Below are 16,600 nucleotides of genomic sequence, written 5' to 3'. Positions count from 1 at the left end.
TATAGCCAGTCTTTAATAAAAGTATATCGTTATGGTAAAATTATGAAGCAAATGGAGAAATCATTCAATAGGGTAGGCATTGTTTTCTTTACTTGTATTTGTTTCATAAGCTAATATTTCTTAATAAAAATCTGAGGTTAAGTATTTAAATTTGATTAGCAAGAGTAGACTCCTTGCAAATTCAAGAAACAAAATAGCTTGTTCTAAAACAATTTTTTTAAAAGAAATCTTTGCACAATTTAAACCACTCAACTAGAATGGGTGGAAAAGTTTCTATTCTTCCTGGCAGTGCAGTATAATGTTAATATTCTAATTTTAGTAATTCTATTTATTTCTTTTCAGTGTCCTCTAAATAGGTGATAAGCTGTTAACATGCCTTTATGGTGGTACTTGGCAAAGATCATGAGAATAATTACTATAGATAATACTACTTGCCAGTCAACTCAGATAAATCATCCATTGCTTCTCTGTATGTTTCAACTTCATGCTGGGGTGGACTGCTGCAGTTAAGGTCCCAATTTGTTCACACCTCCCAGTAACCAAGCTTAGGGTAGTCCCCTCCCACACTGACTCTGGACTTGACTATGTGTTTTGCTTTGGCCAACAGGACAGGAGCAAACATGATAAAAGCAGAGACTTGAATCTTGTTTGGGGCTTCTTTTCTTACTGCTCCTGGAACCCTGTAACCACCTTGTGAGAAAGTCAGTGCTAGCCTGCTGGAGGGTTCAAGACCACATGTCAAGAGGTCCCAGTTATCTGGCCACCCCAGACAAGGCTGTCATCAACAAGCCAGCCCAGCAGGCCTTCCACCTGACTAAAGATGCATGAGTGAGCCCAGCTGAGATCAGCCAAGCCTAGTTCAGACTAGAAGAACAACCCAGCGGAGCTCAGCCTGAACTGCTGACCCACCAAAAACCATGAGCTAAATAAATGGTTGTTGTTTTAAGCTGATAAGCTTTAGAGTGGTTTGTTAGAGGGCAACAGATAATTAACCCACATGCCCTCAACATTCTTTCCCACACAAGCTGAAATCCATCCCTGTTTCTCTGTACCTCTTTCTTAAGTACCAATATCTCCTAGAGAAAAGCACAGAGCCTTGCTGCTTGACTCCAATGCAAAATTTATATATTTGATACAAACAATCCTTCCTTCCTCCTGCAACGACTCCCTTCTCTTGGCTTCTCAGATTCCACTCTTGCTTCGCTCTCCTTGTGCCTTTCTTACTGATGCTTTTCAGACTCTTTTGCTGATCCATCTTCATTATCTGGACCTCTAATCATTGCAATGTCCCAGGGGTCAGTTCTTTGATTTCTTCTCTAGCTACACTCTCCTAGGTGCCCATCTAGTCTCAGAGCTTTTTATAACCAAACGCTGACAGCTCCTACATTTATATTTCTACTCTGGACCTCTCCTCTGAACTCCAGACTCATGTGGTTAACGGAGCTCTCAACATCTCCACTTGCATGTCTCATGAGCATCTCAAACTTAACATACCCACATCCATACTCTTGATCGTCCCCTACGAACTTCTCCTCCAGTCTTCCCCAGCACAATAAACGGCAAATTCATCCCTCTCTATTTCCATACCCCACAACAATCTATCAGCAAATCTTGTCAGTCCTTCCTTCTAAACATCTCTAGAACCCAATCACTTCTTCCACTCTTGCAATAGCTTCCTAATGGGTCTCTCTGCTTCTGTTCTGCTTCTCTACAGTCTATTTCCACATGGCAGCCATAGTGAACCTTTAAAATTGCAAGTCACATCCCATCACTGCTCCTCTCAAAACCTTCCAATGACCTCTGATCTTTATTCACAACAAAATCTCAAGTCCTGACTTTGGTCTATAAAGCTGACACGCTCAACCTCAGGCAGCTCCTCTGGCCCACCTGCTACCACGTCCCCCCTCGTTCATATCAGCCTCTTTGGCCTTCGTGCTCTTCCTTAAGCAAGTCAAGAAGTTCCCTCCCCTGGGCTTTGTACACACCGTTCCATCTGCTTGGCAAGTTTTTCTGCAAGATAACCTCAAGGCTCACACATCATTTCAATCAGGTCTTCCTCAAATGTCACTTTATCAGAGAGGCCTTCCCCAACTTCCTGCTAAAATAGCCTCATGTTCCCCTCTCCAACTCTGCATTCCCTTATCATGCTTTGGTGTTCTTCTTTGTACTCATCACCGCCCAACCTCCTATATTTCTATTTCTCTATTTGTTTATTGTCTATCTCTCCCTACCAAATTGTAAGCACCACGGGAGTAGGAACTTGGTCTTGTTTGCTGCAGTATCCCTAGTGCCTAGGAGACAGCAAGCAATCGATAAATATGTTAGGTGAAGGGAGGGAAGGAGGGAGAGAGGATGTAGCTTTTCCAGCCGCCACTGTGGTCCCAGGCAAGGCTGGCAATGGGAGCTGGTTTAGCCAGACAACAGGGCTGGCCAGAGTTCATTACCTCTTTGTGAGCCTATTGCAAAGTCCTAACAAGCTCCTGCCCTCTAGCCTAACCTCTCCCATCTATCATCCACATTGCCGCTGGAGTAGCCTTTCTAAGATACAGGCTGGACATCGCTGTCTCCCTGAAGAACTTTCAGTGCCTTACCAATGCCTAGAGAATAAAGGTCAAACTCCTTAGGCTGGCAGTTAAGACCCTCCACAGTTTTCATCTATCTTCTGGTTTAATCTTTCACTATAACCCAAGCACTGTGAGCTCTAAGCCCCAGAGACACTCATTATTAAGTGAGCATGGATGTCCGTATCTCTCCTGGCTCTGCCAGCCTGGATGCCTTTATCTCTTCCCACCTACGGGCATCCCACTTGCCCTTCAAGGCTTGGCTACAACATAACCTCCTCCACGACGTTTTCCCTCATCAGAATTAAATTCTTCCTCCTCTCTTTTCCCCAGGACTTGGTTCAGACTCCACTGTGGGCACCTGCCCATCACGTTTGGTATTCCAGCAATTTCTTTCTGTCTTTCCATCAGGAGATGCTCGGGGTCAGGAATCAATCTTAAACCTTTTTGTAGTCCTCCCAATGCCTGTCAAAGTGCTCTGTTCATAGTAAAAACTCAATAAATGGTTTTTGAACTAAAATCATAAGCTCTATAGAGAAATTGCCAGATAAAATACAAGTATCCTGAACCAAAGGCACTGCTCTTGAGATAAATTAAAGATATAAGTGTGACATCAGTGCCAAAGTTGTTACAAGAAGTATAAGAGCTAAACCTCTTCCGTTGTGGTTGATCAGTCATCTAAAACCTTACGAGTGGCTCATGAGAAGCAGGTACTGTGATTCTTATCATCTCCCTTAGTCTCCTTCTCAAATATTCAAAACAAGCACGAAGGGGAATTTTTAAAGAGAACAGAGGAATTAACTTGAGGGCTTCAGCTGTTCTCCCCATCCATTATTTCTCTTGCTGACAGAGAGGCAGAAGCTGGCCCAGTGCCTACCTCTTTCTGGTTTCGATGGATTTGGCCGTCTTGATAGTACTTCCATCCTGAGGGGCATCCCTTTCCTGAGAGGCAGGAGCATCTCTAATGGGCAGTGGGAGGACCACCGTTTCCTGAGTCACGGGGATGACCTCTTCGTCCACCCCTTGCTGGCCCAGGTGCTGCTTGGCATAATCAAAGCCCTGCACAGGCTGCAAAGAGGAAACAGATTTGCAGTCACGTTTCTGGCAAAGCAAGACGCTCACAGCAGCTTTAAGAGAAGACAGGTGGGAAAGTGCATGTGCTGGGACCATACTTAGCTTTCTGATGAACAAGAGTTAACATAAATCTCCATCATAATTTCTGTCTCTGCAAAATCAAAATCCGTGTTAATTCCACCTAGCTACAGAATCTCTATAGATGATAAGACTCAGAAAAATGACTAGCATAAACAAGATGCAAATATGTGTGTGAGAACAAATGCTTTCAAGGATTTTAGACCACTTATTTTAAGTCACAGGATACTGCTAATTAGAAGCTCTTAATTGCTACATTAAACAGGTCCCGCGTCTTCTCCTACCTAGGAATATTTTGTCATCCCTTAAATCCTGTTTAATAGCAGGTGTGTGGCCTTGCCAAGTCACTTGAACTCTGAACCTCAGCTGTCTCATCTGAGAAATGAAGATAATCATATCTGCTTTACCTCCACCACCCTTGAGTATTAAAGGGGATCACAGATCTGAAAACAGAGGGAGGAAATGTGCTACCACATGCGAGGCAGCACAATTATTAATAATAAAATGGAATTTATAGAATCACTCTTTAATCCAGACCTCTCCCTTAAGCAGGCTGGCTCTCCTATAATTCATTACTGAAAAATTAGCAAGGCTTTTGTTGTACAATGTCTGAAATCCCAAGTGAATAGGGCAACTGTGAGCAAAACCCAACAGACATTTATTAGTGGGGTAATGAAAAAACCAAGAAGCATATTTAAACAATTCCTGCGAGTGTCTCTATTCTGCTTGACACCCCAAAACAGCACAACACAGATTTGAGGCAGGACGATGGGGAGGTTAAGATCAGCAGCTCCAAAAGCAGACAGCCTGGATTCAAATCCTGGCTCTGACATGTATTAGCTGGGTGACCTTGGGCAAGTTACTGAAATTCTCTGCACGTTTCCTCACCTGTAAAATGGAGAGAATAACAGCGTAAGCAGGATCAAATGTGTATGTCTGTGAGCGTGATATTTAACTACCCTCAAAAGGAGGCTGTGTAGATTACATAAGTAAATTCAAGTCCAGCATTTAGCTAAGTACCTGACACACAGCAAATGCTCAATCAATATTAGTTAATACTGCTTTCCTGCCTACTAAATCATAGGCTAGGTGAAATGGACATCAGTGGATTCTCCTTAAGAAAATTTGGGATGAAACTTAACCTCTATTGTTTGGGTTCTATCAGCACTTGATACGATCAGAAGTTCCTCTTTCAGCAGGTTACTTAGCTAAGAACTGTAACAGGAAGGCTCCAGCCAGATTTCATGGTCTAAGACCATGGCCCAACCCATCAAATAGCGTCTCAGAATAGGATGGAGTTTTCTTGCTAAATCCAGCAAAGCCTTCAAGCTGTCTGTAGTATAGCCACGGACAGTTCCCTGGCTAACTCACTCTGGGAGGTGTGGTCACTGGTCCTTCTTCTCTGAGACACACTCTGACCCACGTGGTAACCACTAAAATTCTATGCTAAGATCTGGGAATGTGCTTCTGAAATAGTGTTCGTTCATTTCCCTCCCCTCCCTTGGTGGTACATGAAATACTAAGGAGCCTTCAGATGATGTGCTGATGTTCCTAGAATACTGACTCACCTGCTTCTCCTACAAACAACTGATCACCAATTGAATTCAACTGAAATGTTTCTGGAAGCTGACCTTTTCTCTCCAGGTCCACTGTTGTACTGACCCTGCCCTGGTCTTGTTACTTCCATTCTGCTCCTTTCCAGGGCCACCCTTGACAAGCCTCCAAAGTTACCTCCCTTAGAACCATGTCAGGTCATCATCACTCCCTCATTAAAAACGCTCCATGGCACCCAAACCCTCTGGCAAGGCACTCAAGACCCTTCACATTCTGTCTGAACCCACGTGCCCAGCCTCATCTCCTGTTGGTCCCTTTTATGCCATACCCCCATCCTCCCATTATCCTATTCAGTTTTGTTCCAACTCTAGTTATTGAGCACTGGCTTGTGTCAGGGACTGCGCTTGGTGCTGGAAACATAAAGGTGAATAATAACTGGCCCCCTACCCTCAAGGAGCTCACAGTTGCAGCTTCACTTGATATTACTGGTACAGTATCGAATATGTTGCATAAATTATGTCATTTCATCCTCACTGTAGTTCAGGGAGGTAGGTATTGTTATGGTTCCCCATTTTAAAGATGAAGAAACTGAGGTTGAAAGGTTCAGCAACTTCCCCAGGCTCACACAGCTGGTCTATGGTAGAGCCGGGATTTGAACCCAGTACTATATGACCCAGAGCCAGAACACCCAACCACTGCTTGATGGTTCTTCCCACGGCCTCTCCTCTCCTTCTGCAGCCTGCCATCTTGGTTTGGCATCTTCCACCACACTTGGTCTGGCTCCTGTGTTGAGACCCCTGGCCTGTGTGTGAGGTACTGGGAGTCTGCACTGGAGGCTAAGATGACCTAAGAACCTAGTGAGGAAGACGAGCTAGCTCTGGCTTGCCCCCCTCATCCTCACTCTCTCTGAACTTGGCCTCTCACCCTTCACACTGGGCTGAAGTTACCCGCTAGATACTTCAGGAGACTGGGTTGACGGTGGGTGAGCAGGGAGACATTAAGGAATGACAAGCTTAAAAGGCGGCCCTTGTTATTAGGTTAATAATAACAATCCCTGTGCATGTTCAGTACTTACAGCCTGCAGAACACTGACACCTCATTTCCTTCTCACAACAACCACATGGGGAAAGCAGGGCAAACAGCACAGTCTTCACTTTATAGGTAAGAAAACAAAAGCTCAGAGAGGTTCGGTGACTTGGCCAAGATCACACAGCTAAGTGGTGAAAGACTCAAGACTAGTACCTTACTCTTCTGACTGACAAGATAGTGGTCTTTCAGCCTCCAACTTGAAAATCACCTGAGATTAACCAACTGCCCACGGGACACACACTAGTGACCCCTAACACCGTTAATACAACATCATGAAACATCTACAGTTGCTTTAATGAGTCTTGTAAAATTATCAAATCAAAGTAATCTCCAACAATTTCAAAGGTAAACATGTTACCCAGATCTTTTAAGAAGAAAGCAAGTGTAATAATAACATGAACTTATATATAATATTTATTCTGTACGAGGTACACTCAAAGTAATTCACATAACTCACTTAATCCTCACAACAACTTGTAAGTGAATACTGTTATCACCCCCATTTCACAGATGGGAAAATTGAGGCACAAAGAGGTTAAGTATGGTCATATAGATAATACGTGAGAAACAGGAGACAGCTGGGCATCTTTAGGGGGTGACTAAAGCAGACCCATCCCAAGCAGAAGGTCATGCCAACTAGTGCAGGCCCTCCAAGCTCGCTCTGCACCTGGATATGGCCCTAACAACTTTCTCTTAAGGTGGCCTGTTCCAGGGGGTCATGTTCTCTTCAGTTGAAGGGAAAACCTGGGAAAAGGCTATGAATCCAGTGACAAAGAGGAGGGAAAAGTGAACTAGGAAGAAAGGAGGCGACAAAGGCATGACGCCTGGCCCTCCTCCTGCACTGATCATTTTCTCAACCTTCTACCTGCCGAAGCCCGGATGACAGCAATGGTGATAGGGTTACATCTGTGGTACCTTGTCTCTGCAGAAGGGTGTGGGCGTGCACGGCTGGGTCTTGGCTCCCGGGACAGCCACACTCACCTCCTCTTAGGATGTTAAGTCATTAGCGAGGCTCAGCAAGGATCCCCAGCCATGTCCTCTGCCACTGCAGCCCGCATCCTTACAGGCACAGTGGTGTCCCTGGAGACCACCCTCCCGGTCTCTGGATTGGTGGCGAAAGCTAACTTTTTCATCCCGCCTGGTCCCTTGGCGTTAAATGAATTCTGCTCACACACAACGGTTGTGAGAAGTGATGCAGGCGGCTCTCTCCTCTTGCAAACACTGCAGTGCCCCTGGGTTGCAACGGGCAGGACTGCGGTAAGAAAGAGGCAGTTCCACCCCGCTGGTTTCCCGCGATCAAAGGGCTTTGGAAATCAAGTGCGTAGCCCAGTCTCATTGAGAGAGAAAACAACCACCATCTCCCCGCACAAGTGAACTCAATCATCTCATGGAACATAAATTTGCTTGATTTTCCACAGCAGCCGGGTATCTGTTGAAGCACAATGCACCGGGAAGGGACATAAAAGGGGCTATGAAAACCCACACACATGAATCTGTTCCAGCCTCAGACAGCTTTCCAGCCAGAAGATATGCTGAAATCACGTGCTGCCCCACTCATCTCGGCAAATTAGTAAAATTTTGGCTTCATCCAGCACACAAAGATGGCAGTTACCACCTCAGTATGGCATGTTTTGCATTCCCGGACTCAGCTGCAATTAGATTCTGGTAATTACTGTTATGTCTGCAAGGCTCAGATCATAACCAAGCTAAGCTGGAAACGAAATACCCCTTCTTGGAATAGTTTCACTTTTCATTGCTTGGGTAATTACCAACATCATGCCGCGTCCGCGCAGCGGGTGGCTTTATGTCAACAGACACAGAACGACATTCTTTGGGGTTGGGCTCTTCACTAGACAGTGTCTCAGCAAGCCGCAGCTTCTCAACAGGTGACTCGGCTTAACAAACAAATGCATTTGATTTCTTTTGCTGAAGCAAGGTATGATCATCCAGGAAGAACTAGACATGCCTGACTCCCAGCAAGGACGATCACTACGTCATGCATCCCAGTGGATGTGAAATTCCATTTGCTGCTTCATTCCTGCACAGGTAGATGAAGCTCAGATGTTCAGGGCTGGAAGAGGATTCTACCCACCAAATCTCAGAGCTCAGGAAGGGGTATACAGTAGACACAGCCCAAAGACTCAGATATGGGCCTGAGTACCTCCCCCACTGCTGTGGAGTAAGTCCCACAGTTTCTCTTTCCTTTGGGTTTCTCTGCAGTAAAATGAAAATCATAAATGCTGCCCTGACTATAACCTACCTCACAGGGCTACTGTGATGAGCAAACAAGGTGACAGACCTAGGATAGCCCAGGATATTGTAAGGCATTATTTAAACACTGGGTATTACAGGTTATTATAGTCCTTTTGGGGACTATTGTGAAGGGAGCTATGTGACTGGAGAATTAGCCTTTGGAATTTCCCCAGTTCATTCCCCTTCCAGTACTGGAGATGGGTGGTACGGCCCTATGGAGGCTGCGGAAAGTGGACGGGGCTCCTGGCCGGTCCTCAGGGGAGCCACTGAACTGGGGGTTGATGGCTGCCCAGCCAAGTATCTGTAGCTCGCCCGTCATGCAGCCTTTGAAGATCAGCCACTCCGGCCAGCGGAAGAAGGAAAATTTTGAGGGTCTGATGTGCCCCAAAGGGCACTGAGTTAGGATCCAAGAGACCTGGTTCTACTAACAGTTCTGCTACTTACTAACTGTGCCATTGTGTAGAAGTCACTTCTCTGTAAAAGGGAAGGTGTCAGATCAGATGACCTCTGAGGCCCCTGTCAGGTCTAGCTAGCAACTCGTTTTCTGTGCCTCTGTTTCCTCATCTGTAAAATAATGTTCTTCCTCAAAGGGTTGCTGGCAAGATTAGGGGTTGCTGGTATATGCAAAGCCCTGAGAAGCATTTAAGGCAAAGGGTGAGCGTTAGATGAGCATTAGCTATCGTGTCCTCATTATAAAAATAAAGGTGGCACGAGAATGCAAATATTCTAAAGAATACTGGACTGTACACTTGTAAGTGACTAAGATGGTAAATTTTATGTTATGTATATTTTACCACAATTTTTAAAACATTCAAAGAAGTAAATAAAGGGTCTCCTTCAACATGAGGACTCATGAGGATGCTTCTGAAGGTACTTGCAAAGAGACCTCAAGAGCCATGAGAGAAAAGACAGGTGGAGCCCCAAGGGGCCAGAGCTCCTGCCCCTCTCCTCACAGCTTCCGTCTCGTACCTTTGCTCTCTGGGGCAGGTTCATCATGGTGTCTGGCTTGAAGTCGTTCTTGTTCTTCCGGCAGAGCACGGCGGTGATGATGATAATGATGACCGTGACCACGGCAATGGGCGCCAGCACCGCAGCGATGATCCACAGGTTGTTGGGCGGGTTCTTCACCACGGCTGCAGGGAAGAGTGAGGGAAGCACATGACAAGGAGCTCGGGGAAGGGGAAAGCAAGCAGGAGATAAATGCCCTCCAGTCCCAGGTCGTGAGATGGTTTGGGCTCAGAAAGGCTCTTGCCTTGGCAAGCTACTCAAAGTCTCTGAGCCTCAGTGTCCTCATCTGTAAAATGGGGCTATCACGTTGCAAGGCATCAGAGAGGCAAGGTACATGTGGTGCTTTGGTGTGGCCCCTAGTAGGTGCTCAAGAAATGTGAGCCTTCACTGTGATTAAGAGGAGGAAGAGGAAGATGGATTGGTATCAAGTTTCCCCACTGGTAATGTCCGTGAGTCAAAAGAGAAGAAGAGAGAAGCAACCCGAGGATTAGTACACTGGGGCAGTCAGGCGGCAAAGGCCACGGAGAGATGACTCTAAATATTGCAGCTAAGTCACCCGCTGAGTGAACAACGAATAAAACATACCTGAGTGGACGGATCTGCCCCGCCCCCCGATGGCTGGCTGGGAAGGCGTGGAAATGCCTTGTCTAATCAAAACGATCCAGCTATTCTCAGAGCCAGAGTGAAACGGAGTAATGAAAGTGACTGTCAGTAGGAAGAATGTGTTATTAGAACAGGAGGTGCCTCAAGGAGGGTGGGGCTGGCATTAATTAACTTGCAAAGGGCAACAGGTTCATGGTCAGGCTCTACATCATGATAGGGGTTTGGGTCACACAGGTGTATACACTTGTCAAAACATCAAATGGTATAGTTAAGAGCTGTTCATGTCACTGTATGTTGATTTTATCTAAAACATCACAGATGAATATTGAACTCTAGGCAATGATATGCATACTGAAGTGTTTTGGGTTGAAGTCTACTGATGTTTGCAACTTACTTTGAAATACATCAAAAAAATATGATGGATTAACAGATGAATGGAAAAATAGATGAACAGAGATGTGATTATTAAAATCTAGTAAAACGCTAATTGTGGAATCGAGGTGGTAGCAACATGGGTGTTCACTGAACAATTCTTTCAACTTTTTAGTAAGCTGGGTTAGGAAAATGTGAGAAAAAGAAAAAGCCTTTGATAGGAGATGAATGAGTCCTCCCCCCACGATCCCAGGTGGGGAAGCTTTGGAAACACCTCAGTCCGATCAAAAGGACTGGAGTAAAGAAAACAGTAACCAAAATAATTGTTTATAGGAATAAAGAGCTATTGGAAGGGAGTGGGGTCTGCAGAAAATCTAGAAAAAGAGAACCAAAGATTTATCCATGCCAGGGGAGGGTACCCCGACCAGCAGACATGGGTAACCTGGCCGGATGGCAGGTCTATCTGGTGGGCAAGATGGCTGCAGCTGGCTGTTTGAGCTTGGTGATACTGTTAATACCACACAAGCTCTCTTCTCTCCCACTCCCTGGATGATCTCATGGACTCAAGGCTTAAAAACCATCTGTGCTGTTGCTGCTCATTTATATCTCTAACCAGGACCACTACTCTGAACTCCAGATTCCTGTATCCACCCATCAACTCAAATCTCCAGTTGGATACTTAAGAAATGTCTCTAATATATCCAGAGCCCAACTCTCAATCCCCCCACCCCCCAACCAAACCTGTTCTTCTTGTGATATTTTCCACTCCAACAGATGGCAACTCCTTCCTTCCAGATGCTCAGACCAATAACTTTGCCGTCAATGTTGACCTGTCTCTTTCACTCTCACTCAGTATCTTACTGAGCAACGAACCTTGTCATCTCCATCTTCAAAATACATGACTTCTTTCTATTGCTATAGTCCAAGCTACCAACATCTCTCACCTGAATTACCGCAATGGACTCCTCCCTTGTCCCCTATAGTCTATTTGCAAGACAGAAGCTGGAGTGATCCTTTAAAAATTCAGATCACAACATTCTTCTGCTCAAACCCTCCAGAGGCTCCAACCCCACTAAGAGTAAGAGCCAGGGTCCTTATAATTTCTATAAGACCTTAAGTGATCTGCCCGACCAACCATCTAGTTACTTCTCTGCCCTCACAACTCTTCCTTCAACTCACTCTGCTCCAGCCTACCTCCCTCCTACTGTTCCTCAAACATGCAGGACATGCTCCTGCCTCAGGGCCTTTGCACCAGCTTATTCTTCTACTACCTAGAACGCTCTTCACCTACATATCCACGTGGCTCCCTCCCTCCCTCCCTCCATCAGGGCTCTGAACAAGTGTTACCATATCTGTGAGGCCTTCCCTGTACTCTCTATAAAATATCAATAACAATCCCTGCCCTTAGCACTCTCCATCCCCCTCTTCCTACTTAATTCTTCTCTAAACCAGTGCTTCTCAAACTTTAATGTGCATGCCCATCACCTGGGAATCTTGCTCAAATGTGGATTCTGATTCTGTGGGTTGGGATGGGTCCCCCTGTAATACGTTCTTTGGGACACAAGTCCACCATCTTCTCAGTCTACTGGCTTTCCAAATAAAGTCACTATTCCTGGCCCCAACAACTCGTCTCTCGATTTATCAGCCTGTCGTGTGGTGAGCAGTACAAGCTTGGACTCGGTAACATGCCTAATAAGCTCCCCAGGGGTACCCATGCAGCAGGCCCCCAGGCCACACTTGGAGTGGTGAGGCTCTAAAGTACGTACCACCATCTGCCATGATACATATATATTTGCTCACCATCTGTCACCCCCTGCCTCTCCATTAGAAGGTACACCGTAAGAGAGCAGGGAGGTTTTTTGTCCCTTGTTTGCTGCATTCCCCAGGGTCTAGAACAGTGCCTTGCACATAGTAGGTGCTCAATTAAAAGTTGAATGAATGTGTAACTGAACTACCATTATTCCTTTTGCAATTTGGCTCCCCATACAGATTTCCACAAAGGATAGAGTAACAGCCAGTTAAAGAAATCCCCTCTCCTTGGTCGTTCTAATCCATATTTTAAACTAAATACTTTCAATCTGGTTTATATATCAATCTCTTATAAGTCTGGTTAGCGTGACTTGGTCCTCCTGATCCTGCTTCATTCTGGGGGCTACTAGACCCACAAAGCTGAGGACTGGACTCTGGAATACAAAGGCCCCACCAGTAAGTGCCACATGGTGAGGGCCTGCCTGAGGAGCCAGCTGATCTTTCTCTGACTTCCACCAGCCCCTGACTTGAACTGGCACCTCATTAGCCAAGATCCACCTCTCGTCAGGCAGCAACTGCCTCGGGAGTACTATTAGTACAAAAGAACTTCTTTTCCACAGTTTTTGTCAGTCAGTGATTAATCACATTATTAACTTCCGAAAACAGCTCATTTGATAATGTGCTCTTGTTGACATTAAACACGTAATTGCTGCTGCTTTTAGTAATTCAGTATTTATATGTGAGTTTTAGGCCATTAACATTTTTTAAAGCTCCGTGCTTCTGTGAAAAATCTCAGTATGCCTCTTTTCGGCTCTGTTGTTCTATCCTGATGGAGAAAAATGTATAGTGGATCAGAACATGATCTCCTAAATATAGTTATATATGTATATAAGTTTTTTCGTGAGCAAGAATGAAATATTTACATGTGTTCTGCTTTTACTCAGCTTTATTGTTTTGATGGAGGTGTGCCTTCTTGATGCAGTATGGAAAATCCTTTCACCTCTATTTAAATGGGGAGAGAACAAATTTACGCTATGTACATTAATAAATTCATTGAACAGTCAAAGCGATAGTAAAGTTAGGTCAGCTGAAGTCATCCAAACCCAGCATATTCATTGGCATACTAAAACTACAAAGTCATGTACAGAGGTGAAAACGAACAAATGGTTATTTAACTTACAAGAATGTCAGAGGAAGGATAGGAAAATGAGACAACACATTCTTGAGCTTCTACTGTGCGTTAGGCATTGGGATACACTCTTTGTCAAGATTCTTATACCCATTTTTCAGATGAAGAAACTGAGCCCCGGGAAGGTTAGATATTTTTTTTTTTACCAAAAAATTCATTTCTCTGAAATATACAATTTAAGTCAGTTCTGAGTTATCACACATGAATGGAAGTTTGTGCACGTGTGCACACACACACACACACACACACACACACACACACACACACACAAAGTATCTGTCAGAGGGAATGAAGTCAAAGGGTCCACATAACCTAAACTCAGAATAATTATTCTCATGTGGAGTAAATGTTGAAAGGAGAAGGAATCCATTCGAAAAAGCTCCCAGCTCGTTTCTGTGGCTGTCAAAACATCAGAGTTCATGACTGCTGTGAGTGGACACAGGGGAGGGTCCAGCAGTTGGTGAGAGCCCAGGCCCATCCTGCCCCTGCCCACACACTCCCGTGGCTCTCACCCCACCTGGGTGCAGCCCATGGGGCTCCACCGATCGTGGCCCCTAGTCTGCACCTCTGACCTCATCGCTGGGGCTCTCCTTCATCGGGACCTCCTCGCTGGCTCTCAAACCCTCCCCGCCTGCCTGGAATCTTGTCCCAGGTATCCTCAGGTGGTCACTCAAAGGTTACTTCCTCAATATCCTCTTCTCGACACCCCAACAATTTAAAATCACAGCCATTATCTCCTCGGCATCCCCTAGCCCCTTCTGTGCTTAATTTTTCTCCATGGCACTTATTAGCATCTAACATATTATTCAGTTATTTTGTCTGTTTAACCTGCCCGCTCAGGAATGTAAGGTCCATGAGGGCAGAGGTTTTTGCCTGCTTTACTCACGGCTGTATCTCCAGTGCCTAGAACAGTGCCAGACACGTAACAGGTGCTCAAAAAATATTTGTTGAAGGAATGAATGAGAGTTCCCTTCACCAAAGGGTCAGTCTATGGCTTTCTTTAAGTGATATTTTTTTTGAGATAAATTTCTGATGGCCGTGTAAGGTAAACCAATTCCCGCCCTGGACTGCTTCTGCATGGGGAGAATTTTCCCTACTCCATCAGCTGGATAACCTCTCTGAGGGGCCTCTCACTCCAGATCCTGCAAAGGGAGTGGATGAAAACCTCCATCGGGAATGCAGTTGCTTCTTTAGAAGTCATTGCTGCCCCATTACCCAGAGATGACATGGGTAGAGTGGGCATCATATATTCCACTGTAGGGCACTGCACATCGGCCCTAGACCTAGCGATTTAGAAGACACTGGAACACACAGAACGCTACACCCTACCTTCAGAGGGACAAGGTGTCTGTTCAACACCATGACTCTCTATTCAAAGTGCTGACCTCAGATTCACATCTCAGGCTGATTTCAAAGCTCTTAGGAGAAAATGAGATTTAAAACCTCTCTGTTTCTCCTCTTCTTCACTGGCCTTAGTGTCCTCCTCATCTGATCCTGGGATGGAGGCATTTCCCAGGGTCTGTCATCTAGCTATACTCCCTCCAGGACTCGAATTTTCTCCAGGATTTAAATGCTACCCTGTATCTACAACATTCTCAAAATCCACAGTGTTAACTTAGGCCTCTCTCCTGGGATCCAGGCTTGGATTTCCAACAACTTTCCTAACCTCAGCCCTCAACACCCCCATGACACCCCTTAATAGCTCATCACTTAGACTCCACATGGTCCAAACTGAGTAAATCACCTTCTCCCTCCTGAAAGTGCTTCTCCACTCTAACCCCCTCTCTAATTTCATTAAAAGCACCCTATTCTCTGAATTATACAGGCTCTTAACGTTCAAATCTCCCTTCCCTCTTCATTGCCTCTCCTCGAGTCCTTCTACCTTATGGATAAATGAGACACTCGGCTACCATTTACTACGTGCCTAATAGACACGTAGTAAATGGTACTAAACCCTCTACATGCAATAATTATCTTATTTAATCCCCCCAGTAGCTCTACCAGGTCAGTGTTTTTGATATCACCATTTTACGTATGAGGAAAATGTAGGTCAGAGGGTCATTCATTTGTCTTCGGTCTTATTACAAAGGCTCTGCTCTCAACTGCTCTGCTATGGTGTCTTCCAACCACGGGCCTCCCTCAGTGCCTGGCAGAGGCATTTAGCAAAAGTGGGTTCTTTGCCTTCACAAGGATCGAGCCAGGCAGTAGCTGGGGCTGGATATTCAAAAAGGAATGAGATGTGGTACCTGCTTTTAAAGAGCTCATGAGGGAGAAAAGCGAGAAAACAACTCATTTGTCCAGTGTGATAAGGGCAATGGAGGCCCCTGGAACTAGGGAAACTTCGGGGAGGGGTCATGCTTCAGGGGTCAGGGAAGGCTTCAGAGGCATAGGGAATGTGAAGAATGAATCCTCCCATGTGGCTGAAGCATTAGGTCTGAAGGAGAGAAGAGTAGCTGTACGGCTGGGAAAGAAGCCTGGACACCAGGTTGTCAAGGGCCCTGAACATTTGCTGAGCACCTGTTGTGAAAGGCTTCAAAGACCCACTTTAAGAAGATTGGATTTTATTCTATGAACAGCAGAGAGCCACCAAGTATTTTTTAAATGGAGTAGATGTAAGACCAGGACCTGTGTTTATTATAACGACTCTAATTACAGTGTGGATGGTACATTAGTGGCAAAGAGGCTGAGGCTGAGTCATTTGGGAAGCACCTGCAAAGTCCAAGAGGAGATAATGATGAAATGGAGAAGAGGAAACAGTTTGTGAGTTACTCTAGGAGGGAACCGAGAGAGCCAGGTGGATTTGAAGGAAACAAAGAAGTAAGGTTGAGGGTTAGCAGCTCCGGAGCCAGGCGGAACAGAGTCTGAATCCTGGCTCTCCGAGCCAGAGTCAAACCTCTAAGGTCACCCCTAGATGACCTCTCGACTCTCATTTCCACAAGGCTCCATGCACCTTCTAATTTGATGTGTTGCTCTCTCCTGCCCATGCTCTCAGACACTGTTCCCATCCATCTCCATCAACAAAGTCCCCTTACCTCTCCCCCTGACACTCCATTCACCTCTTGCTCTAAAT

General features: G+C 45.4%; 1 protein-coding gene across 1 annotated transcript in view; it reads right to left on the bottom strand.

The window, feature by feature from the left end:
- Positions 1-16,600, bottom strand: part of KIAA1549L (KIAA1549 like) — a 135,963-nt gene that overhangs the window by 80,232 nt on the left and 39,131 nt on the right. The window contains 2 exon segments of the mRNA XM_032641184.1: positions 3,439-3,629; positions 9,579-9,742. Of these exon segments, the coding sequence (XP_032497075.1) occupies positions 3,439-3,629; positions 9,579-9,742 (355 nt within the window).

Source organism: Phocoena sinus, chromosome 8 (genome assembly GCF_008692025.1).
Source record: "Phocoena sinus isolate mPhoSin1 chromosome 8, mPhoSin1.pri, whole genome shotgun sequence".
Lineage (NCBI taxonomy): Eukaryota > Metazoa > Chordata > Mammalia > Artiodactyla > Phocoenidae > Phocoena > Phocoena sinus.
Note: the sequence above shows the minus strand (reverse complement) of the source record. Positions and strands in the feature narration are given on the sequence as shown.